Source organism: Rattus norvegicus, chromosome 15, assembly GCF_021556685.1.
Source record: "Rattus norvegicus strain SHRSP/BbbUtx chromosome 15, alternate assembly SHRSP_T2T, whole genome shotgun sequence".
In the NCBI taxonomy this organism is placed as follows: domain Eukaryota; kingdom Metazoa; phylum Chordata; class Mammalia; order Rodentia; family Muridae; genus Rattus; species Rattus norvegicus.
The window spans coordinates 28,486,746-28,513,676 of NC_141548.1; the positions used below are offsets into that span (position 1 = coordinate 28,486,746).

At 46.0% G+C, this 26,931-nt stretch overlaps 2 protein-coding genes and 1 pseudogene across 2 annotated transcripts in view; all 3 read right to left on the reverse strand.

Annotated features, from left to right (window-relative positions):
- The window catches only part of Rnase17 (ribonuclease 17), a 52,506-nt gene extending 26,083 nt beyond the window's left edge, over positions 1-26,423 (reverse strand). Inside the window, exon 1 of the mRNA XM_087586382.1 lies at positions 26,376-26,423. The gene's annotated coding sequence lies outside the window, so the exon portion shown is untranslated. The remainder of the gene's footprint in view (positions 1-26,375) is intronic.
- On the reverse strand, positions 10,401-11,271 carry LOC100361866 (eosinophil cationic protein-like). The gene is given in 2 exon segments (NM_001408969.1): positions 10,401-11,053; positions 11,214-11,271. A coding segment is annotated over 1 exon segment (468 nt). The 5' UTR covers positions 11,049-11,053; positions 11,214-11,271; the 3' UTR covers positions 10,401-10,580.
- On the reverse strand, positions 25,853-26,114 carry Rnase-ps (ribonuclease pseudogene; annotated as a pseudogene).
- Positions 26,424-26,931: the final 508 nt, after the last annotated feature.

Here is a 26,931-nt window from a genome sequence, read left to right on the forward strand (position 1 = left end):
TTAATAAGATTGTCACGGTAACTGTTTCATAGGGACTGATCATTTGAGGGTGCTAAGAAGAGTGTGTGTGTGTGTGTGTGTGTGTGTGTGTGTGTGTGAGTGTGTGTGTGTGTGTGTGTGTGTGTGTGTGTGTGTGTGTGTGCACTGTAGAGAACACTACAGAACATGTAGAAATCAACATATCCACTCATGGACTCATGCAATACAGACTCACAACTGGAGGCCACAGGACAGAGAAGACCAGTGTAGAGAAGGAGCATTAGTCTATGCACCTCATTTGAGAGATGGAGGTGAAAGGCTGGAGGCCAGACTCAAACGCTGTCATGAGATACTGCCAGACAGAGAGACTGAGAAAAAGACTGTTCCTCTGAGGCTTTAGATTTTTAAACATTTGCAATTGTCTCCTTCATGAATCCTTCCTAATTCTTTGATGGGAGAGCTAAGACTGCTTGCTCCTCCTAATCAGCTTCCCCAATCAACAAGTTGCCAGAGTGGTCTCAGGCTGTCCCATGGTGCAATAGCCAAGTTCTCTGCATTTCCAACAACAGACTGAGAAAGTCACTTGTTATGGTGTAATCAGGGTTCCTTTCCACAGGTTGTAGGTCTCTCTAATAAAGGAGTTTTTAAATATATTCAGAAGAAAGCTCATTTGTTTAGAAATTAGGAGAAAAAGCAAGGAGAGGCAGGCAAGCTGGGCATCCCAGCAGCCACTAAGAGGGAAACAGAGGAGGCAAGAAAGACTTGCCTTCTAAGTGTGAAGCAACAGTGTGTGTCAGCAAACAGCTGTGAAGAGCAGTGTCCAGACAGAGAGAGAAAGCTCAGGTGTGGGGCAGGGGGATGCTTAGGACTTTGGTCAGTATCCAAAGCAAAAGTTATGCATTTTAGTTAAAACTCGGGAAAGCAGGCGGCTTCCAAGTGGTTTGCTCACTGCTTGGATTCTCATTGAGGGAATAATTATTCTTCCCCTTGGTGTGTCTTCAGGTGACTCAGCTTCCTGAAGGAACAGTCCCTGTTAGAACTTAGCAAACAGTGCAGGGTCAGAGACAGCAGCTGAGCAGTCAGTCACCCTCCAGGTGATCTTTATTAGCAGAGCCTCAGAGCCACAGGCAGCCATGATTGGGCCTTGAAATGGGAGACTGTGAGAGGCAGCACACCATGGCCATAGGTAGCCAAGGCAGGTGGAGGGGGGCCAGGAGCTGGAGATTTTCCTTCAATTCCTGAGGACAAGGAGGCCATCTGATCTCTGGAGCAGATCCAAGGGTCAATTCTCAGCCCAGAGATGGAGGAAGAGTTCAGATTCCTTTCTTTGGGTGGTTGAGAGGAACCAGCTTTTCCTTAATGGGCCTGAAAAGCCCACTGGAGTTCATGGGAGGTGGGATCCGAAACTAATTATGACAGGGGAAGAAAAGGTGTTCCATGCCCTCCGAGCCTCACATGACTCTCTACACAGCTAACAGTCATCGAGCTCTGCAGAGTCTGAGACTCTGAAGAGAGACTGAGTGGCCTTCTTCTTGCAGCTCCTTGTCATTCCTGGAGGAGGACTTGAGAGAGCGCCCTATGCAGCATGGAAGCCTTCGATGAGGGGGCTGCAGCTGGTCTGTCCCTGCTGAGCATGGGAGGCAGGCTGTGTTCTCCACAGATGTCAGCTGGGAGCTAGACCAGCACTCTTCAGGCTTCTTCCTCTGAAGAAGGCAGGAGCTGGCAGGGGGCATAGCATCTCTGAGTCTTCATTGGCACAGCTATGGGCATCACAGGAACCAAGGAAGAGGTAATAATTGTCACAGACACAGCTCTGATGTCTCTTCATGAAAGAACAACTTTTATTTACCCACTTCTGCTGACACACGATCTAGCTAGTTCCTAGACACTACTGCAAGCATATTTTGAGGGAACAATGTCTGTGTCCCCTTCTCTGAGTGTTTCCTGCTGCACTGTTTTATGTGCAGAAATTATTATGTGCACATGTGTGAGAGACTGTCCAGGTGTCTGGAGACCAGAGGTCAACACTGAGCATCTTCTTCATTTCCTCTCCATGTAAGTTTTTGGAGTCATGGTCTCTCAGTGAACCTGGAGCTCATCAATTTGTGTCTTCTGGGAGGACAGAGAGCTCCAGGGATCAACTTGTCTCTGCCTCCCAATGCTGGGTTCCTGAATAAACTGTCTCCAATCCTCAGGGGATGAAGACTGCTTTTGCTTTATTTTGTTTGTTTGTTTGTTTGTTTGTTTGTTTGTTTTCTGAGAGACAGGTCCCACTATTTAGCCAGGGAATTTATTGTGTAGATTAGGCTAGCCTCAGACTCATACACAGCCACTTGACTCTGCCTCTTAAGTGCTGAGGGTAAAAGCTTGGCTCTGTGTCTGATGTCACAGAAGAAAGCAGCCATTTCAGATTCTGTTGGGTGTGGCATCCAGAAAATTGAGGTCCAAACTGTCCAAACTTTTGACTTCTCAGAAGGCAGAAATAAAGATTTTTCTAGGTTGAAAACTGTAAGTCTTTATATTTGCAGTTAATTTAAAAACGTAAAAGGGGCAGAGTACGGCAGCCAGAACACAGATGTGGGCATCAGCTCTCTGCTCCCAATTTGTGACCCTATCTGTTGCTTTGTAGCTCATCTTCCCCCTTTACTGTGACTGTGAACTTCCAGGAAGAACAGTACAAAGCCAAGCACACAGACAAGTCAGCGAGTGGAGACGAGTTAGGCTTATCACAACATTGCGATGGACAGCACATTTGAAGAAGCAGCCTGTCCCAGCAAGTTTAGGACCTGGTCATCAGCTCTTTCGGTTAAATGAAAAACATCGAGGTCACTCAGGGTACACAGGGGACAAACAGGCTGTCCCTCCTTAGCATACCAGCTCTAGTCCCCTGTACCGTTCATCTTCCATTTTCTTCTCCTGCCAGCTCTTCTCCTTGGAGTTGTGGTCCTTTGAGGTTTCTTGTTTTCTCACTATGTCATTCAGGTCAGCCTGAATCTTCTGGCTTTTACCTTCCAGAGTGTTGGAATCATGGCGGGAGCCATGGAGCCCAAATGGACCTTGTGTTGGTCTACTAGAGCTCTCTTGCTCATTTGCAGTGGTACCAAGTGTTAAGGGGTGGTGAGATGACTCAGCTAGCAAAGCCCTGAGAAAAGGGGTGGGGTAAGGAATGAGATCTCAGTGGAGTAAGGGGACACCATGCCTGAAGTATCATATCCCTGTAGGAACAGTCTTTAAATAATCTACTGTAACCATGAGTGTTCACTGGTGAAGATTATTTTAAAAGCTGGTCACATGATAACAGAACCATGCTACATAGGTTCTAGTTCATTATAAAATCACTCCCTCCTGAGCCTTGAAACTCCCTCCTCCCTCCAAAATACTGGTGGTCATTCTGATGTCCCAAGAACATCACAGTTAAAACGCCCTAAGCAACAAGGTGTCGTTATGTGTCAACAAGCCCCTTATCAGAACCCAGATGGTGACAGCAGAATCCATTTCTTCCCCACCCCTCTGTCTCTTCTGCCTTGGTCTATTTTCAGGCAGAAATCCCATGCACATTGGTAAGCTGGTGGTTTTGTGTAAACAATTTTGGAATCAGCTCTCTCACACCAATGAGACCAGAAGAGAGGTGGTGTTAGCAGTGAACTGAAACCAGGATGACCCCTGGAAGGGCTTCCGGGTGGGTCTGGTTTGTATTCTCATTTCATACTCTAGGACCACAAGGCGGGGAAGGGAAGCAAGTGAGAATTTCCAGAAGCATACTTGGCAGTCAGCAGGTGGAAGGCAGCAAATCCTTGCTTCAGCCATTTCTCAGGGCCATTTTGCTTCAGGTAACTTGTGCAGTCAGTCATGCTCAGCAAACAGGCAGTACCACAGCACAACGGAACCAAGTAAAGTACTAAATAAGTCATCAAATCAGTATCTAATAATTGGTCTTTTCTAGCATGATCTACTCCAGTGGAAAAAGGGTCAAACCCTACTGTCTCAAGCATGAATGAAGTGGGAAAGGTCTCCATCTTTATCCCTCAACACTCAAGACAATGTTTCTCAATGTCAAGGTCTCTCAGCATTTAACACTGGATCCCAGAAGCATGTAGTTCTTGCTGATTACATCACGTGTGGACCAGGAGTCCTGGTCATTAACTCTTCTGTGGTAGCCATCCAGATCTTCCCTTTCCAATTTCATATCTGTAGGAAGCCAGACTTTATTTAATTCAACAGAACCATGAAGGAGAACAATACAGATGAAAATCACATCTGGAATCAAGATGTCAGCCTCTAAAGAGATTTTGAGAATATAATCCAGCATCACTTTCTCTCATTGATCTTTTTCTTTGGAGAAGGATGGATATACTAGGCAGATGTGGTGACACGTGCCTTTAATTCAAGCACTAAAGATCAGGAGTTCAAAATCATCTTTGTCTACAGAAAGAATCTGAGTCAGCCTCAGCTACATAAGACCATGTTTCAAAAAACCCCAAGCTACACCCATCTCTCTAATTGGCAAAACCAAATGAAAACAAAACAAAGAAATAGGATTACTTCTAGAAAGTATGGTACTTGTGTAAACATGTACTTTAATAAATGGTGGATGACCTGATATACATAAAATTCTATTGTTTGGATTTTTAAGGTGAATATGAGCAGATATAGTAAATATAAACAAAAATGTTATGTGAGCCTTTGCAATTTTTTTTAAGACAAGGTTTCCCATGTAGCTTTAGCTGTCCTGAAACTCACCAGGCTGGCCTCAAACACAGAGTTTCTCCTGTCGCTCCCTTCAAATGCTGGGATTAAAAGCCTGCACCACCATAGTTCAATAGCTAGTTCTAGAGTGTAAAATGACACCTTGATTCAAATGTTTGTGTCATCCCCCATCCACTCAGACTCAGATCTCAATCAAACAGGGATGGTTTACTGAACACCATACCCCAAGGCTGATAGATCAGGGACTCGGTTCAGACTTAAGAGCTGACTGTGACATTCAGTCAAGATTCTGTAGGGTTTTCTTAAACCTCAGATCTACAAATGTCTGTGCCTAGTTTTTCACCAATCAGGAATTAGGGTCAACGTTGAAAGTTGGTTCTAAGGCTTTGATTTAATCAGGAATCTGTGTGTCCAACGGCTGAAGGTCCTTGTCCACAATTGGTTTTGATCAAGCAATGAAGAGCCAACAGCCAATGACTCAGCAGAGAGAGATGCAGGGATTTCTAGGTTCTCTGGAGAGGGGACAGACAGGAGAGGGGACAGAAAGGAGAGGGGAATTTGCAGTATTTATGGCTGAGAAAGCATCTCTGGAGTGTTTCTTCAGGGCATAGAGCCATGCAGGCTGTAACTGGGGAGTACAGTAGGGCTGTCTTCACCTCTTTCTAGTCTCCACAGCGCTTCCACAAGTTCGCATCCACTAGTGGTGCATACAAGGTCCCACTTTCCCTTCACCATTATCCTCAAATCCTTGATAGCATTAGTCTTTGTCACTTCCTTTCTTCATGACATCCCTGCTGACTGGGAAAAGAAACAACATTCATGACAGCCTTAGCTATTAGGGAAATGTAATTAAAACAACCTTGAGGATCTCTGAGTTGGATCCCACCCTGTCTACAGAGTGAGTCCCAAGACAGCCAGGACTGCACAGAGACCCTGTCTCAAAAACAAAACAAAGCAAACAAACAAAATGGCCCCTCACACCCAACAGCTTGAGGGTCCATCTCACCCCCGTCATCGTGGTTAGCACCAAGAAAACACTGAGCACAATGCCGGCCAGGATCCAGGGAAGCCCAAGCCCTGTTTGCTGCTGACAGGAGTGTAAGCTGCTGAGGCCACATGGAAATCAGTGTGACATTTTTTGCACAATCTACCTTCTGAACCACTGATACCACTGTCAAGTATGTGCCCATTGGTCATAGAGGACTAGAGGGCGAATGTGGGACACATTTGCACATGGAGTTCCATTCAGATGGAAAGAAATCAACTTCTCAAGAAATGGTTGGAACTGGACAATATCTTAAGTGCAGTACTCAAGGCTCAGTGAGACAAGGGTCATGTGCTCTCTGAGATGTAGACCTTTGCTGCAAGCGTTAAGTGTGAGAACTTGTGTTTGTTATTATTCAAGTCTAGGCCTGTGCCAGGACAAAGCACACCGAGTCAACATGGTTCTTTGTGGAGAGGTTTATTGAGAGGAGAGGAAAGGAGGCTGGCCCTGGGCATATGGATGGATGGGGAAGGGGATGGGGAGAGAAGGGACAGGGACAGAGGGGAAGAGAGCAGAAAAGAGAAGAACAAAGCGAGAGCAGGAGAGAGAGGAGGGGGCAAGCAGCCCCTTTTACAGTGTCAGGCACAGCTGTCTGTTGCCAGGCAACTGGGGGGGGAGCATTCATGCCTGTTACCAGGTAGCTGTGTGGGTGGAGCTTAGACAGAATACCAATGTTCCTCCATTTCTGGTTTAATTACAAAAGCAAATTAGAGATGATGGTAGAGCAGGAATAGGGTCATCGTGATCTCTGACTACTTCCTGCTTGCTTTGGGGCAACGTGTCTCTAGAGAACCTAGAAAAATGGGTATGGAATGTTGTCCAGTCCTAGAGTTGGCTGGCTGGCTGTTGTCGAGGGTCTGTGGAACACTTCGAGGACAGGTCAGAAGGAACAGGTTCAACAGAAGCTTCTGTGTCTCTGACAGGAGACTGGAACCTCTGGAGGTTGCTTCTCTGGAGCTGTCCTGACTGTAGTAAGCACCTGGACTGGACAAGATGCTGGCACACACATATATATTGATTATAGGCAGAGAATAAGATTAATTGCATTTGAGAGAAAAGAAATTTTTTTCTTAGATGTACATTGGAAACCCAGAGAAATCCCACCCTTTAGAATAGGTATTAAGTGGGAACTTTTGGCAGATATACTTATCTGGGTGGAGTCTATTTGGTCCATGAGAGGTGGGTCTCAGTGGGTTTTCTGTAGCTTCTAAGTTTACAAAAGAAATAATAACATTAGTTAACAACAAGAACATTCTTTTTTTTAATATTTATTTATTTATTATATATGAGTACACTGTAGCTGTCTTTAGACACACCAGAAGAGGGCATCAGGTCTCATTACAGATGGTTGTGAGCCACCATGTGGTTGCTGGGATTTGAACTCAGGACCTCGGGAAGAACAGTCAGTGCTCTTAACCACTGAGCAATCTCTCCAGCCCAACAAGAACATTCTTTAAGATGAGCTTTTTGTGGAACAGAAAGAAGAATTTGCCCCTCAGAACATGTCCTGGGTGTCTTAAAACGGTTTGCCACAACAAAAGACAGAGAAAGCAGTTTCCAGATCCTATTTGGAAAGGCTGTTTGGCAACAGAAGAAGACCTCCCAGACTCGGGGGTCTACCGGAGAAGCTGGTAGAGGACTTAACATGTCCGTGTCAGCCGATTGGCTGACTAGAGGAAGCAGAAGAGCTGCAGGCCAGCTTAAGTTGAGGCAAATGGGTGAAGCAATATAGAAGCTCACAACTTGTCTGGAAGATCCCTTCCCAATATGAGAACAAGACATGTTAGCCCTACCAAAAGGGAATGGGTAAGAGGTGCACCCCCAAAAAATGTAACTCAGCAATGGGGATTGGTGAGGATGGTTAGGTTACCTGCTACCCTAACAATGGGGGAAAAATTGGAAAGAAATACGGATCCCCAACACTCTGTTAGTACCAGATAAGTGGCTCCAGTGTCCACGAAGAAGGAGATGGGCTGTCCACATACCATGATGATTACCCAGGGCTATGCTGGTGATAGCAGTGGTCAGGTCCAGGGAACTCAGGCCCTTTCAGTCGTCCATAACCAAACCTAGAAGATCAGCTGGAGGGTTATCTGATTTGATGTCCCTGTCCTGCACAACACAAGGGCAATCAACAGCCCAATGTCCCTCTTGATGGCACCTAGGACACGGCCCCTTGGCTTGCAGAGGTTAGGGAAAGTCCTTATCTAATGACCTTGTTGACCATGCTTGTAGCAGGAGCCTGGTGGTCACTTAGCCTAAGAAGGCCAGGAGTTCCCGGCAGCGGCTGAGTCTGGTCAGATAGCCTTGGCCAGCATATGGTATTGTAGTCTGCGAGCCTTCTCATCACTTCTGTGGAACACTTAAAGGCCAATGCCTGTGGGGGCAAGCAGCCCATTTTATAGTTTATAGTGTCACGCACAGTTGACTGTTGCCAGGCAACTGTGGGGCAGAGCATACCTGGCTCTTCCTAGTTAGCTGTGAGGGTAGAGCTTAGACAGAATATCAGCAATGCTAGTGCATCTGAGTAAACAAGACACAGAAAAGAGTCACCAGGAAAGAAGGCTTTGAGGGAGAAAGTGCTAGAAAGAACTCTGTCCCAGGAGAGTGCTATTGTCAACAGTGAACTTCTCTAGAGCATGGGGTGTCTGTGGTGCTGGCTAGAAGAAAATAGAAGTCTTAGATGACAGTTTAACAGGGATACCTAGCCCTGTCACCCTGCTCCCAGGCAGAAAAGGCTGTGGATATTGTGGCTGGAGCATGTGGCTGGAGAGGGTGGAATTGGGAGGGAGAAAGTGATCCCAGAATGCAGGGCAAGGAAATGCTATGGCCCCCAGGGTTGGTGGTGGTATTTGGCTGGTTTGGTTTTGCCTTTTGCAGTTGGAAACAGGGACTCAAGTATTTGGAGCTACCCTCAAATTCACACTTTAGCCCAGGCTGGCCTCACGTTCCCCATACTTTTGTCTCTACCTCAAGACACTGGGATTATGGGATGCTCTGTCTATGCAGCACTAGGGACTGGACTCAGGATGCTCCACATGGTCGGCAAACACTGCCAACTGGACTACACCCTCAGCCCCTCCATGCTTTTGTCACTCCAGACCATCATGCCTGCTCTACTGTACTGCATGGATCCAAGTCCTACTAGGCTTGGAGATGAACTCATGATTGGAACCCACACTTCCAGTTGTGCCTTCCCGAAGTCACATTCTGTACAACACAGTGGTGATGTTAGGTTGTATCAGCCTCTGATGTAGCACACTTCCTCTGAGCACTGCCAAGAATCCCTTCCTTTTTGACCTCCCTTATCAGGACCTGAACTTCATGGATTCCTGTCATTTACACCGCTGCTTCTCTCTGTGAAGGCTAGGAGACCTGTCTGCCCAAAACACACCTGGATTCCCCTTTGTGTTAGGATTCTTTCTGGTCCCTGCACACTCTGCAGGAAGCTTGACTTCTGAATTTTCTGCTGCTTACGTTCTGTTGGTAATTAGATAATTTAGTACACATTGAGAGATGTATTCCCCATGTGTTAGTTTTGTTATGATTAATGGTGAATCTAACTGTGACCTCCCAGGAGAGTTGAAGTAAATTTAAGATATATACCAGACTAGAAAGATTCTTGAACGGACAAAACTTGATTTTTATTAGGTTTTAGAAGAACCTTTAGCCAACCAAATTTAACATAAAATTGCAAACAGTTTTTTGTGAGTTCAAATCCTGCCTGGTTTACATTCTAAGTTCCAGGACACCTAGAGGTACATAGTGAGACCCACAGGCTGTACCCAATTTCGCCTGAAGTCAGTGGATTATGTTAACCAATGAAGTTTCCCAAACTTACCATTCTTGTGAAAAATGCAGATTCCACGCACCAACCTGAAGGACAGCATCTGCATTTACTGCTCCACAGGAATGACTCCCCTGCAGCCCTGACTGTGGTCCACTGAGAACAAGAAGTACCACCATGGTCCAGTGGTGGAGAGAGGCCAAGTATTGCATCTGGGGACCCAGAAAGGAACAGCCAAATGGAAGCTGGAGATTCAGACTGAAAGACAGAGGTACGGACATGAGGATGTCACTGCTCTGCTACACTCTGTATCTGTTACTGCATGAAGGCTCACTGGCACATCTGGTGATGCTGGGCTCGCACATGTCCTTAAAAGGATAGCACCTTCCCGTCTGAAATGATCCCTGACTAGAGTTCTGTCCTCAGGACTCAGGGCAGAACCTCTCATCATTCATCTCTTTTCTGTGTGGATTCCATGCCCCTTATCTTGGACTCTGTGCCTTCCTGGTTTCTGTTGAATTGTCTCACAGTTGACCTCTGAGGACAGCCATGCAGGGAGAGGGCAAGGGGTAGATAGCCTCACTGAGAGATCCCAAATCCCTGGTCTCCTCTCCCACCCACTTCTTCCCCACAGACAAACTTGAGGGAAGATTTCCTGTAGGAATGTTCTGGAAAGATGCCAGATTCATTTGTTTCCAGAATGCTGGTAGCATTCATTTGTTTCCGGAAACTGGGAAGATGCCTCAATTAGTATGAGGCCCTGCCTCTACACACACACACACACACACACACACACACACCACACACACACACATTATGTGTGTGTGTGTCTCCGGCTTCCTTTCTCCCCACCCTTGACAGACACAGAGACACTAGAGATCTAGATGCATATGCAAAGGTGTTTATTGATTACAAAAATCTGTTAAGCTATACTAAAAGGAGTCAGGGACAGGTTTCATGAGGACAGGAGCTGATATGCAGTGCAGACAGAGGAACTGGATCTTCACTACTGTGATCTTGGCAGGAGCCGATGAGCTCAGGTACAAAGTGCTGGCACCGGAGCTAAAATATCCTATCCAAGTGAACCGGAACCACTGGATACATGGGACTGTCCCGTGGAGTCCTCGGGTCACAGCCAACTGTGTAGAACTTCCTGGATCTTGTAGTTTGGTATCTACATTGGGTATAAATCCTTGCCGGAGTTGTGAGGTTACAGAAAGTTATAGATACCCGATATCGACTGTTATGACAATTTCTATATGTCCTGTTTCCACAGGGGATGTTTCTATTGCCACACACACCAACAACACTAGCAAAACTTGTATGAAGGAAAGTATTTATGTCCTTACAATGTCCTGTGAATCTGTTTCTGTGTCGCATTGCATCATTACATCGGGGATAAGCCCTATTATAGATGTGCTGGATTTCAAACCACTGGGAAGGGGTTGGTGGCTGGCATGAGGCAAGCATCAAGACAAGTCCCAGCGACAGAAGGAGACAAAGTCTGGACTCCAGCAGCTTCAGACCCATGTTTCCTGTGAGAACAGAAGAGAAGTGACTACTCTCACCTTAGCTCACTTTGCCCTCTCTCTTCCTGAAGGCCCTCTGCTGTCATTAGGTCCATGGTGCCACGTCTCCTGGACACTGTCCCATCACTGCCCCTCCTGTCCCAGACCCAGACAGTCAGTGTCTTACCCAGTGTGCGTTGTGGCTCCTGTGGAACTGAGTGCTGGCTGTCCTGGAAATCAGAGGTAATGGCTGAGCTCCACTTGGGCCCACAGATATGGAGCAGCCCTGTGGGTGGAGCCTGTGCGTCAGAGTCTTCAACGTGCAGAACCCACAGATTGGTTCACTGCCTGCTTGTGCAACCGCCTTCTGTTTCTTCCTTGGCCAAGCCACAGGGCTCCTGGGTGCATTGTAGGGCATCAAATTCCAAGCCATCTTGTGCAGGGCAGTTTGAAGTCTGAATCTGAACTCTACATAGAAATCTCTGTGTTGCCTGTTGACTGACTGCAGACTTCATGACTGCTTTCAGTAATGGACAGACCAAGTTTTCTATTGCCTGGCTACAACTTAGAAACAAAGCCTTGGGAAGCCAGCATCATAAGAGAGATCTACATTTCTTTCCTTTATTTTTAAAATTCTATGATGTTGGATGTGCAGAGATGGCTCAGTGGTTAAGAGCTCTTGCTGCTCTTCCAGAGGACCCAAGTTTCCTTTCAGCACCAATGCTTGGTGGCTTAAGACTGCCTGTAATTTCATTCCAGGACATCTGATGTCCTCTAATAGCGTCTGTTGGCATGTTGATACACATGAACACAGACACACAGAGACACATGAGCACAAATAAGTCGTAGGGATGGGTGAGATGTCAGCGGTTAAGAGAACTTCCCTTCTTCTGGATTTCTTCCCTTCCAGAGGACCCCAGTTTGTCACCCAGAGGTCACAACTACAGATAACTCCAGCTCAGGAGTTAGTACATGTATATGCATGGCACTGTACCTGCACAAGCACGGCACATGTGAGTATAGAAACATTTGAATGCAGACATATGTGAAAGTTAAAAAATAACCTTTAAATATTGCACTTAAAAATAATACCGGCAGCTCTCTGCTCCCAAACCCTGTGGGAGAGAGACCTCACCGCCTGATCAGGTGGGCACTCCTGAGGCTGCAGATCGGAGGAGACCACCAACACTACCCACCCCTGCCCACATCCCTGGCCCAAGAGACAACTGTATAAGGCCTCTGGGTTCCCGTAGGGGAGGGCCCGGGAACGGCAGGACCCCTGCGCCTGAGACACCGCCGGAACCTGAAGGAAACAGACCGGATAAACAGTTCTCTGCACCCAAATCCCATGGGAGGGAGAGCTAAACCTTCAGAGAGGCGGACACGCCTGGGAAACCAGAAGAGTCTGCACTCTGCACATCCAGACGCCAGAGGAAAACACCAAACGGTGCACGGAGTCTCCCGGAAAGAGCGGCGCAGATCTTCCCGGCTGCTGCCACAGCAGAAAGGACTTAGGCAGTACCCCACGAGCAAACTTGAGCCTTGGAACCGCAGGTAGGACCAACTTTTCCCCTGCAAGAAACCTGCCTGGTGAACTCAGGACACACAGAGGCAAAATTCCTCTAGGACCGGGCACTTCCTGTGTTTACCGGAAGTCCCACACCCGCGGATCCTGGCCCGCAGCAGCTCTCTGCTCCCAAACCCCGTGGGAGAGAGACCTCACCGCCTGATCAGGTGGGCACTCCTGAGGCTGCAGAGCGGAGGAGACCACCAACACTGCCCACCCCTGCCCACATCCCTGGCCCAAGAGGAAACTGTATAAGGCCTCTGGGTTCCCGTAGGGGAGGGCCCGGGAGCGGCAGGACCCCTGCGCCTGAGACACCGCCGAAACCTGAAGGAAACAGACCGGATAAACAGTTCTCTGCACCCAAATCCCGTGGGAGGGGGAGCTGAACCTTCAGAGAGGCGGACACGCCTGGGAAACAAAAAGAGACTGCACTCTGTGCACATCCAGACGCCAGAGGAAAACACCAAACGTCATCTGGAACCCTGGTGCACGGAGTCTCCCGGAAAGAGTGGCGCAGATCTTCCCGGTTGCTGCCACAGCGGAGAGGACTTAGGCAGTACCCCACGAGCAAACTTGAGCCTTGGAACCACAGGTAGGACCAACTTTTCCCCTGCAAGAAACCTGCCTCGTGAACTCAAGACACAGGCCCACAGGAACAGCTGAAGACCTCTAGAGAGGAAAAACTACACGCCCAAAAGCAGAACACTCTGTCCCCATAACTGGCTGAAAGAAAACAGGAAAACAGGTCTACAGCACTCCTGACACACAGGCTTATAGGACAGTCTAGCCACGGTCAGAAATAGCAGAACAAAGTAACACTAGAGATAATCTGATGGCGAGAGGCAAGCGCAGGAACCCAAGCAACAGAAACCAAGACTACATGGCATCATCGGAGCCCAATTCTCCCACCAAAGCAAACACGGAATATCCAAACACACCAGAAAAGCAAGATCTAGTTTCAAAATCATATTTGATCATGATGCTGGAGGACTTCAAGAAAGACATAAAGAACTCCCTTAGAGAACAAGTAGAAGCCTACAGAGAGGAATCGCAAAAATCCCTGAAAGAATTCCAGGAAAACACAATCAAACAGTTGAAGGAATTAAAAATGGAAATAGAAGCAATCAAGAAAGAACACATGGAAACAGCCCTGGACATAGAAAATCAAAAGAAAAGACAAGGAGCTGTAGATACAAGCTTCACCAACAGAATACAAGAGATGGAAGAGAGAATCTTGGGAGCAGAAGATTCCATAGAAATCATTGACTCAACTGTCAAAGATAATGTAAAGCAGAAAAGGCTACTGGTCCAAAACATACAGGAAATCCAGGACTCAATGAGAAGATCAAACCTAAGGATAATAGGTATAGAAGAGAGTGAAGACTCCCAGCTCAAAGGACCAGTAAATATCTTCAACAAAATCATAGAAGAAAACTTCCCTAACCTAAAAAAAGAGATACCCATAGGCATACAAGAAGCCTACAGAACTCCAAATAGATTGGACCAGAAAAGAAACACCTCCCGTCACATAATTGTCAAAACACCAAACGCACAAAATAAAGAAAGACTATTAAAAGCAGTAAGGGAAAAAGGTCAAGTAACATATAAAGGCAGACCTATCAGAATCACACCAGACTTTTCGCCAGAAACTATGAAGGCCAGAAGATCCTGTACAGATGTCATACAGACCCTAAGAGAACACAAATGCCAGCCCAGGTTACTGTATCCTGCAAAACTCTCAATTAACATAGATGGAGAAAGCAAAATATTCCATGACAAAACCAAATTTACACAATATCTTTCTACAAATCCAGCACTACAAAGGATAATAAAGGGTAAAGCCCAACATAAGGAGGCAAGCTATACCCTAGAAGAAGCAAGAAACTAATCATCTTGGCAACAAAACAAAGAGAAGAAAAGCACACAAACATAACCTCACATCCAAATATGAATATAACAGGAAGCAATAATCACTATTCCTTAATATCTCTCAACATCAATGGCCTCAACTCCCCAATAAAAAGACATAGATTAACAAACTGGATACGCAATGAGGACCCTGCATTCTGCTGCCTACAGGAAACACACCTCAGAGACAAAGACAGACACTACCTCAGAGTGAAAGGCTGGAAAACAACTTTCCAAGCAAATGGTCAGAAGAAGCAAGCTGGAGTAGCCATTCTAATATCAAATAAAATCAATTTTCAATTAAAAGTCATCAAAAAGATAAGGAAGGACACTTCATATTCATCAAAGGTAAAATCCACCAAGATGAACTCTCAATCCTCATCTTCGGTTGGTTTATATACAAGTGTGCAATTTCTAGGCTTGAAAGTAAAATGATGCTATCTGGTGCTGGATAGAGGAGCCTTATTTTTTATTATGGCAGCTTGCTATTTTTGTAACATGGTGATTTGGTTGAACACAATAAAGTACAGTAGTAACTGAAAAAAAAATACCAAACCCTTTACTCAAGGCATACTGCACTGTATTCTTCTGATCGGTTCCTGTATAAGGTTCCCTTCTGCATTTCCAACTACATACATTTGACTCCAGAGCTAGGACTAATGGTCTAGGCTTATGGACCTGCAGGAGAACACTGCTCTATGTAAGATGTCCAAGAACATATCAGCCAATAAAAAAATACACTAAACCCAACAGAATATTTACTTCTGTTGTTCCTTGTGCTGGGATTTGAATCTGGGGCCATGTGCAATCTCGAGAATTCCAACCAACTAACCGCACACTTCGGTTATGGGGTACAGCCAGAGTTACACCCTAGTAGTAAGGCCTTAGCTTTTCTTCCACACTTGATGACTATCATAAGGTATTGTCTCAAGAAATACTTCCTCAGTTGACCTCTAAACCACAGTGAGTATTTGTTGGTGTCCAAACTGATAGACAGATGTCTTGTTGGGCAGAGATGTCTTTTCTATTGGTGAGAGGTTATGTACAAATCTTGGAATTTCTTGAACCTTTGGATCCTCTTACAAGGACTACTCTTGACAGACAGATGCCCGGGGTCAGCATAGTATTTGACACAGCCCTGCCAAGTACTCAGGCTGTATGTGGAAATGACAGTGCACAGCATTAATAAGATTGTCACAGTAACTGTTTCATAGGGACTGATCATTTGAGGGTGCTAAGAAGAGTGTGTGTGTGTGTGTGTGTGTGTGTGTGTGTGTGTGTGCGCACTGTAGAGAACACTACAGAACATGTAGAAATCAACTTATCCACTCATGGACTCATGCAATCAACAGACTCATAACTGGAGGCCACAGGACAGAGAAGACCAGTGTTGAGAAGGAGCATTAGTCTATGCACCTCATTTGAGAGATGGAGGTGAAAGGCTGGAGGCCAGACTCAAACGCTGTCATGAGATAATGCCAGAGAGAGAGACAGAGAAAAAGACTGTTCCTCTGAGGCTTTAGCTTTTTGAACATTTGCCATTGTCTCCTTCATGAATCCTTCCTAATTCTTTGATGGGAGAGCTAAGACTGCTTGCTCCTCCTAATCAGCTTCCCCAATCAACAAGTTGCCAGAGTGGTCTCAGGCTGTCCCACGGTGCAATAGCCACGTTCTCTGCATCTCCAAGAACAGACTGAGAAAGTCACTTGTTACTGTGTGATCGGGGTTCATTTCCACAGGTTGTAGGTCTCTCTAATAAAGGAATTTTTAAATATATTCAGAAGAAAGCTCATTTGGTTAGAAATTAGGAGAAAACCCAAGGAGAGGCAGGCAAGCTGGGCATCCCAGCAGGCACTAAGAGGGAAACAGAGAAGGCAAGAAAGACTTGCCTTCTAAGTGTGAGGCAGCAGTGTGTGTCAGCAAACAGCTGTGAAGAGCTGTGTCCAGACAGAGAGAAAGCTCAGGTGTGGGGCAGGGGGATGCTTAGGACTTTGGTCAGTATCCAAAGGGAAAGTTATGCTTTTTAGTTAAAACTTGGGAAAGCAGGCGGCTTCCAAGTGGTTTGGTCACTGCTTGGATTCTCATTGAGGGGATAATTCTTCTTGCCCTTGGCGTGACTTCAGGTGACTCAGCTTCCTGAAGGAACAGTCCCTGTTAGAACTTAGCAAACAGGGCAGGGTCAGAGACAGCAACTGAGCAGTCAGTCACCCTCCAGGTGATCTTTATTAGCAGAGCCTCAGAGCCACAGGCAGCCATGATTGGGCCTTAAAATGGGAGACTGTGAGAGGCAGCACACCATGGCCATAGGCAGCCAAGGCGGGTGGGCAGGGGGCCAGGAGTTGGAGATTTTCCTTCAATTCCCGAGGACAAGGAGGCCATCTGATCTCTGGAGCAAATCCAAGGGTCAAGTCTCAGCCCAGAGATGGAGGAAGAGTTCAGATTCCTTTCTTTGGGTGGTTGAGAGGAACCAGCTTTTCCTTAATGGGCCTGAAAAATCCCATTGGGGTTCATGGGAGGTGGGATCCGAAACTAATTATGACAGGGGAAGAAAAGGTCTTCAATGGCCTCAGAGCCTCACATGACTCTCTGCACAGCTAACAGTCATCGAGCTATGCAGACTCTGTGATCTGAAGAGGGACTGAGTGGCCTTCTTCTTGCAGCTCCTTGTCATTCCCGGAGGAGGACTTGAGAGAGCGCCCTATGCAGCATGGAAGCCTTAGATGAGGGGGCTCCACCTGGTCTGTCCCTGCTGAGCATGGGAGGCAGGCTTTGTTCTCCACAGATGTCAGCTGGGAGCTAGACCAGCACTCATCAGGCTTCTTCCTCTGAAGAAGGCTGGAGCTGGCAGGGTCATCAAGGTCACTCAGGGTGCACGGGGGAACAACAGTCTGTCCCTCCTTAGCTTACCAGCTCTAGTCTCCTGTACCGTTCATCTTCCATTTTCTTCTCCTGCCAGCTCTTCTCCTTGGAGTTGTGGTCCTTTGAGGTTTCTTGTTTTTTCACTCTGTCATTCAGGTTAGCCTGAATCTTCTGGCCTTTACCTCCCAGAGTGTTGGGATCATGGCTGGAGCCATGGAGCCCAAATGGACCTTGCCTTGGTCTACTAGAGCTCTCTTGCTGATTTGCAGTGGTACCAAGTGTTAAGTGGTGGTGAGATGGCTCAGCTAGCAAAGCCCTGAGAAAAGGGGTGGGGTAAGGGATGAGATCTCAGTGGAGTAAAGGGAGACCTTGCCTGAAGTATCATATCCCTGGAGGAACAGCCTTTAAATAATCTACTGTAACCATGAGTGTTCACGGGTGAAGATTATTTTAAAAGCTGTTCATATGATAATAACAGAACCATACTACATGGGTTCTACTTCATTATAAAATCACTCTCTCCTGTGCCTTGTAACTCCCTCCTCGCTCCAAAATACTGGTCGACAAGCTGATGTCCCAAGAACACAACAGTTAAAACGCCCTAAGCAACCAGGTGTCGTTATGGGTCAACAAGCCGCTTATCAGAACCCAGATGGTGATAGCAGAATCCGTTTCTTCCCCACCCCTCTGTCTCTTCTGTCTTGGTCTATTTTCAGGCAGAAATTTCATGCACATTGGTAAGCTGGTGGTTTTGTGGCAATCTTTTCTGGAATCAGCTCTCTCACACCAATGAGACCAGAAGAGAGGTGGTGTTAGCAGTGAACTGAAACCAGGATGACCCCTGGAAGGGCTTCCGGGTGGGTCTGGTTTGTATTCTCATTTCATACTCCAGGACCACAAGGTGGGGCAGGGAAGCAAGTGAGAGTTTCCAGAAGCATACTTGGCAGTCAGCAGGTTGAAGGCAGCAAATCCCTGCTTCAGCCATTTCTCAGGGCCATTCTGCTTCAGGTAGCTGGTGCAGTCAGTCATGCTCAGCCAAGAGGCAGTACCACAGCACAACGGAACCAAGTAAAGTACTAAATAAGTCATCAAATCAGCATCTAATAGTTGGTCTTTTCTAGCGTATTCTACTCCAGTGGGAACAGGGTCAAACCCAACGGTCTCAAGCATGCGTGAAGTGGGAAAGGTCTCCACCTTTATCCCTCAACACTCAAGACAATGTTTCTCAATGTCAATGTCTCCCAGCATTGAGTGATTGATCCCAGAAGCACGTGGCTCTTGCTGATTACATCACGTGTGGACCAGAAGTCCTGGTCATCAACTCTTCTGTGGTAGCCATCCAGATCTTCCCTTTCCAATTTCGTATCTGTAGGAAGCCAGACTTTTTTTAATTCAACAGAACAATGATAGAGAACAATAGAGATGAAAATCACATCTGGAATCAAGATGCCAGCCTCTAAAGAGATTTTGAGAATATAATCCAGCATCACTTTCTCTCATTGATCTTTTTCTTTGGAGAAGGATGGGTTTACTAGGCAGATGTGGTGACACATGTCTTTAATTCAAGCATTAAGGATCAGGAGTTCAAAATCATCATTGTCTACAGAAAGAATCTGAGTCAGTCTAAGCTACATGAGACCATGTTTCAACAAAAACCCAAGCTACACCCATCTCTCTAATTTCCAAAACCAAATGAAAACAAAACAAAGAAATAGGATTACTTCTAGAAAGCATGGTACTTGTGTGAACATGTACTTTAGTAAGTGGTGGATGACTTGCTATACATAAAATTCTATGGTTTTGATTTTAAGATGAATATGAGCAGATATAGTAAATATGAACAAAAGTTTTATGTGAACCTTGTCAAGTTTTTTTAAGACAAGATTATCCCTGTAGCTTTAGCTGTCCCAAAACTCACCAGGATGGCTTCAGACTCAGAGATTCTCCTGTCCCTGCATCCAAATGCTGGGATTGAAAGCCTGCACCACCATTGTTCAATAGACAATGCTGGGTCTAGGGTGCAAAATGCCACCATGATTCAAATGTTCCTGTCATCCCACAAACCACTCAGACACGGATCTCAGTCAAACAGGGATGGTTTACTGAACAACACACCCCAAGCCTTATAGATCAGGGACTCAGGTCATACTTGGGAGCTGACTGTGACATTGATTCAAGATTCTGGTTTTTTTTAAACCTAAGATCTACAAATGTCTGTTTTCATCAATCAGGAATTAGGGAAGAAGGACCTCTTGAATAACATGTCTTTGTCATAAATTTATCCTGTTCCAATGGTTGAAGTATTCAACTGCGGCAGGGGACTTGCCTTGTCTAACATTCATGTCTTAACTTGCCAACCTGGATGTCAGTTACCGTATATACTTTCTGGCAGGCAGGATGTTAGTCACAGGGAGCTTTTGCAAACTTAAATTTTACTTCACCACTACTCAAAATGGAAGTCTTTTTTTATTCTTTTCTTTTTTCAGAGCTGGGGACCGAACCCAGGGCCTTGCGCTTGCTAGGCAAGCGCTCTACCACTGAGCTAAATCCCCAACCCCTCAAAATGGAAGTCTTAATGTAAATAGTTTCAAGTGTCTCTCTTACATTGAGGTCCATCCCAGGGGCAGCTTATAAAGGCAAATACCATAAGGGCTTACACAGGTGCAGGAGGTGCTGCTGCGTGTTGGTTGGGGTCCAAGTGTCTTGTGAGTAACTACACAAAGCAATTCTATTGACTTTTATCATGATTTCCAAGGGCATGGGACATAACAGAAGATGTAATCATCGAGGGCATGAGAAAGTTTCCTAGAAACAGTAGAAACAACACATGAGAAAGTTCCCTCATAATATTAGTAACAGCATAAAATGTCAGCCTAGCTTGGAAACAGTGACCTAGGCCTTAACATTTCACCTAGGCAGGGCTATTTTACCTAAGTCTTCACAATTTGCATCCTGCTACAAAGAACTATGGAGATAATGGGGTGGGTGGAGTGAGGTGGTGGGTCCACCAGCAAAGGCCCTTGCAATTCAAGTCTGGTGAACTGAGATTGATTCAGTGAACCTATGTGAGAGGGGGAAAAGCAAGTAGATTTCACAAAGGTGACCTCTGACTTCCACATCCCCCTATAACAACTAAACAGATGTTTAAAAGAGGGACCAGTGGTTAAGTTTATCAGTAAATTGTTAATCTGTTCTGAGCTCCAGTAGGAGCATGCATGGCTCTGTACCCCATCAAGACCTCTGGATTCATGAATGAAAGACACACACACTGCCAGCTTATTTATGATATGCCTTACCAGCTCAATGTCTGAGCACTTCCAAACTCTCTGGGGCTAGCACACACTCCCCTCTGTATTCCTGAGTTAACACTTTCTAAATCCCCAACATGTCACCCTTTCTGTTGGAAATTGATTCTACAGATGGTCTTAATTAGACTTCCCCAAAATCACACAGGAATCTTTGTGTTCAAACGCTGAGGGTCCCTGTCCCCAATTGGTTTGAGAAGGGGGTGGAGGAGGTGGCCTTTGAGGCCAAGGCTTGAGGGTCCCTAGCCTGGCCTCATGTCTTGTTCATGGTCTGCTTTCTGAACATGAATATAATGTGACTGGCTATTTTCCTACTACGATGACTTCCATGCCTGCTGTCATAACTTTGACAGAATGCTGGGCTGTGTCCCAATGTCTCCCTGGAACTGAAAGCCAAAAGGAACCAATTTATTTTTCAGGTTGGTTTTGCCCTATTTGATCACAGCAGTTAGAAAGTAACCAAGGAAGTAGGTGTTTGCTTTCAAGCTGGAGTAGCAAATCACTGGAAATTGCCAGTGATACGGTCAATCCTCCAGGATTCAGGGAAAGCCTTTTTGGCTTCTTTAACCACAAGAAACCATTGTACAGTATATAGATGATATTTGTATACACTTTGGCACTAGGAAAATCTGAAACCAAAATATTTTAGCATTTTGAGCCTTCTAGCCTCCTGTTACCAAAACTACCAGAAAAGGCCCAGATAATTCTGCGAAAACTACCACATTTGGTATGGATTTCAGTTTCTACAGCTGTATAATAATCTTATTGTATGTTTGAGTAAACTTGAATTAATTATATGAAAAATAAAGATGGACGTTTCTCATTTAGAGGTTGCTGAATTTTGTTGAATCTGGGTGCTCAATTTTACATTAATGGGTAAAACCTCTTTCTGGGGCTATCAAGAACTCAGACTTGGGTGACCATAGCTGGGATGGTAAATTGGAAAAATCCTGAACCAGATGAAGGACGCAGAAAGACAAGACCTTGTCCTTAAGATATTAGTTCGAACAGTTGGGGACAGTATGTGACCTATAGTAGATTTTAAAAAAAAGAAATTAGATGTTGTAGCACCAGAACGACCCCTGTCCAAAAGCTCTGGCAGCCATGGCACTGCTAGTTCAAGAGGCCCCCAAGCTCTTTTGAAGGCAATGACTAGAAGCTCTCATTCCCCACCAAGCAAAGTCTCTAATAAAATTAAAGGGCTACATAGGATTAACTGGAAATAAACACCAGAGGAGCTTCCTAGACAACTAGAGGTGACTATGAAAACACAGAGTACACCCAATCTGCTTCACTTATGCCCATGGTAGTGACCTCCTGTCTGGTACACTGTGTGCTGAGACTATAGCCTCCACATGTGCCAGCCAGGCTCACTTAGGATTAACCTGTGGATAATCGTGGGGAGGACAGTTTTCTGAAAGGCAATTTTAAGCTCTAATATGGGGACTCATTCTAGGGAAAGAAAGAAAAGACTAACTTCTATATTACTTTTTAGTATGCCTTCATGATGTTCTATAAATCTGCTGATATCTTTGTAAATTTGAAGAAGACTGACAGCCAACATTCACCCATAAAACATGAACAAGAGAGAGTCCAAGCCTATTGGAAGCTGACTTGTTGTTCAAGTGAACTGAGTGGGTTTTGTGTAGCTTATAAGGTTACAAAAATAACAACATGAACATTTTTAAGATAAGCTTTTTGTGGAGCAGAAGGAAGAATTTGTCCTACAGAACATGTCCTGGATGTCTTAAAACAGTTTGCCACAGCAAAAGACAGAGAAAGCAGTTTCCAGATTCTACTTGGAAAGGCTGTTTAGCAACAGAAGAAGACGTCCCACACTCAGGGGTCTACCTGAGAAGCTGTAAAGGAAGTAACATGTCCGTGTTAGTACATTGGCTGACTGGAGGAAGCAGAACTGCAGGCCAACTCGAGTTTAGGCAAATGAGTGGAGCAAAATAGAGGCTCCCAACTTGGTTAGAAGATCCCTTCCCAATATGGGGACAGGGCATGTTGGCATTACCAAAAGAGAATGGGTGAGAGGTACACCCCGAAAAATACAACTAAGCAGTGGGGTTTGGTGAAGAAGGTTAAGTTACCCCCTACCCTGACAAAGGACAGGGAAATGAGAGAGAGAGAGAGAGAGAGAGAGAGAGAGAGAGAGAGAGATAAGGGTCCCCAAAACTCCATTAAGACTGGGTAAGTGACTCCAGTGTCCAAGAAGAAGGACAGGGGCTGCCCAAATACCATGATGTTTACCCATGACTCTGCTGGTGATAGCAGTGGAGTGGTCAGGTCCAGGGAACTCAGGCCCCTTCAGTCGTCCATACCCAAGCCTAGAAGATCAGCTGGAGGGTTATCTGATATGAAGTCCCTGTCCTGCACGACACAAGGGCAATCAACAGCCCGATGTCCCTCTTGATGGCACTTAGGACATGGCCCCTTGGCTTGCAGAGGTTAGGGAAAGTCCTTATCTAATGACCTTGTCGACCATGCTTGTAGCAGGAGCCTGGTGGTCACTTAGCCTAAGAAGGCCAAGAGTTCCCGGCAGCGGCCGAGTCTGGTCAGATAGCCTTGACCGGCATATGGTATTTTAGTCTGTGAGCCTTCCCATCCCTTCTGTGGAACACTTAAAGGCCAATGCCTGTGGGGGCAAGCAGCCCCTTTTATAGTGTCAGGCACAGTTGGCTGTTGCCAGGCAACTGTGGGGTGGAGCATACCTGGCTGTTCCCAGGTAGCTGTGAGGGTAGAGCTTAGAAGAATATCAGCAATGCTAGTGCATCTGAGTAGACAAGACACAGAAAAGAGTCACCAGGAAAGAAGGCTTTGAGGGAGAAAGTGCTAGAAAGAACTCTGTCCCAGGAGAGTTCTGTTGTCAACAGTGAACTTCTTTAGAGCATGGGATGTCTGTGGTGCTGGCTAGAAGACAACAGAAGTCTTAGACAACAGTTTACAGGGATAGCTAGCCCTGTCACCCTGCTCCCAGGCAGAAAAGGCTGTGGGTATTTTGGCTGGAGCATGTGGCTGGAGAGGGTGGAATTGGGAGGGAGAAAGTGATCCCAGAATGCAGGGCAGGGAAATGCTATGGCCCCCAGGGTTGGTGGTGGTGTTTGGCTAGTTTGGTTTTGCCTTTTGCAGTTGGAAACAGGGACTCGGTTATTTGAAGCTAGCCTCAAATTCACAGTGTAGCCCAGGCTGGCCTCACGTTCCCCATACTTTTGTCTCTACCTCAAGACACTGGGATTATGGGATGCTCTGTCTATGCAGCACTAGGGACTGGACTCAGGATTCTCCACATGGTTGGCAAACACTGCCAACTGGACTACACACTCAGCCCCTCCATGCTTTTGTCACTCCAGACCATCATGCCTGCTCTACTGTACTGCATGGATCCAAGTCTTACTAGGCTTGGAGATGAGCTCCTGATTAGAACCCACACTTCCAGTCGTGCCTGCCCGAAGTCACATTCTGTACCACACAGTGGTGATGTTAGGTTGTATCAGCCTCTGATGTAGCACACTTCCTCTGAGCACTGCCAGGAAACACTTCCTTTTTAACCTCCCTTATCAAGGGTCTGAACTTCATGGATTCCTGTCATTTACACCGCTGCTTCTCTCTGTGAAGGCTAGGAGACCTGTCTGCCCAAAACACACCAGGATTCCCGTTTGTGTTAGGACTATTTCTGGCTACTGCACACTCTGCAGGAAGCTTGACTTCTGAATTTTCTGCTGTTTAAGTTCTGTTGGTAATTAGATAATTTAGTACACATTGAGAGATGTGTTCCCCGTGTGTTAGTTTTGTTATGATTGATGGTAAATTTAACTGTGATCTCCCAGGAGAGTTAAAGTAAATTTAAGATATATAACAGACTAGGAAGATACTTGAGCAGACAAAACTTGCTTTTTATTAGGTTTTAGAAGTAGCTTTAGCCAACAAAAATTTAAAGTAAAAATTACAAACAGTTTTTTGTGAGTTCAAATCCTGCGTGGTCTACATTCTAAGTTCCAGGACACCTAGAGGTACATAGTGAGACCCACAGGCTGCACCCAATTTCACCTGAAGTCAGAGGATTAAATTAACCCATGAAGTTTCCCAAACTTACCATTCTTGTGAAAAATGCAGATTCCACACACCAACCTGAAGGACAGCATCTGCATTTACTGCTCCACAGGAGTGACTCCCCTGCAGCCCTGACTGTGGTCCACTGAGAGCAAGAAATACCACCATGGTCCAGTAGTGGAGAGAGGCCAAGTATTGTATCTGGGGACCCAGAAAGGAAAAGCCAAATGGAAGCTGGAGATTCAGACTGAAAGACAGAGGTACGGACATGAGAATGTCACCCCTCTGCTACACCCTGCATCTGTCACTGCATGAAGGCTCACTGGCACATCTGGTGATGCTGGGCTCGCACGTGTCCTTAAAAGGATGGCACCTTCCCGTCTGAAATGATCCCTGACTACAGTTCTGTCCTCAGGAGTCAGGGCAGAACCTCTCATCATTCATCTCTTTTCTGTGTGGATTCCAGTGCCCTTATCTTGGACTCTGTGCCTTCCTGGTTTCTGTTGAATGGTCTCACAGTTGACCTCTGAGGACAGCCATGCAGGGAGAGGGCAAGGGGTAGATAGCCTCACTGAGAGATCCCAATTCCCTGGTCTCCTCTCCCACCCACCTCTTCCCCACAAATAAACTTGAGCGAAGATTTCCTGTAGAAATGTTCTGGAAAGATGCCCATCTCTTCTAAGATTCAGTTGCTTCCAGAAACTGGGAAGATGCCTCAATTGTTATGAGGTCATGCCTTAAAACACATACATGTACCCACCTGCGCACACAAACACACACACCAGAACTGTGTGTGTTTATCCCCCTTCCTCTCTCCCCACCTGTGTCAGACACAGACACACCAGGGATCTAGATGCACATGGAAAGGTGTTTATTGATTACAAAAATCTGTTAAGCTATATTAAAGGGAGTCAGGGACAGGTTTCATGAGGACAGGAGCTGATATGCAGTGCAGACAGAAGAACTGGATCTTCACTACTGTGATCTTGGCAGGAGCAGATGAGCTCAGGTACAAAGTGCTGGCACTGGAGCTAAAATATCCTATCCAAGTGAACCGGAACCACTGGATACATGGGACTGTCCCGTGGAGTTCTGGGGTCACAGGCAACTGTGTAGAACTTCGATGAATTGATAGTTTGGTATGGGCATTGGGGATAAATGGCTGCCGGATTTGTGAGGTTGCAGATAGTTATTTTTACCTGATATGAACTGTTATGACAATTTGTTCTTCCGTTTCTACAGGTGGTCTTTCTATTGCCACACACACCAACAACATCAGCAAAACTTGTATGAAGGAAAGTATTTTTGTCTGTACAATTTCTTGTATAATTGTTAACACGCAGCATGGCAGCATTACATTGGGGGTAGGCGCTATTATAGATATGCTGAATTTCAAACCACTGGGAAGGGGTTGGTGGCTGGCATGAGGCAATCATTACAAGTCCCAGCAGCAGGAGACAAAGTCTGGACTTGAGCAGCTTCAGACCCATGTTTCCTGTGAGAACAGAAGAGAAGTGACTATTCCCACCTTGGCTCACTTTGCCCTCTCTCTTCCTGAAGGCCCTCTGCTGTCACTAGGTCCACAGTGCCACTTCTCCTGGACACTGCCCCATCACCGCCCCTCATATCCCAGACCAGACAGTCAGTGTCTTACCCAGTGTGCGTTGTGGCTCCTGTGGAACTCAGTGCTGGCTGTCCTGGAAATCACGGGTAATGGGTAAGCTCCACTTGGGCCCACAGATATGGAGCAGCCCCGTGGGTGGAGCCTGTGCCTCAGAGTCTTTAACGTGCAGAACCCACAGATTGGTACACTGCCTGCTTGTGCAACTGGCCTTCTGTTTCTTCCTTGGCCAAGCCATGGTGCTGCTGGTAGCATTGTAGGGCATCAAATTCCAAGCCCTCTTGTGCAGGGCAGTTTGAAGTCTGAATCTGAACTCTACATAGAAATCTCTGTGTTGCCTGTTGACTAACTGCAGACTTCATGACTGTTTTCAGTAATGGACAGACCAAGTTTTCTATTGCCTGGCTACAACTTAGAAACAAAGCCTTGGGAAGCCAGAATCATAAGAGAGATTACCATTTCTGTCCTTTGTTTTTAAAATTCTATGATGTTGGGGTGCGCAGAAATGGCTCAGTGGTTAAGAGCTCTTGCTGCTCTTCCAGAGGACTCAAGTTTCCTTTAAGCACCTATGCTTGGTGGCTTAAGACTG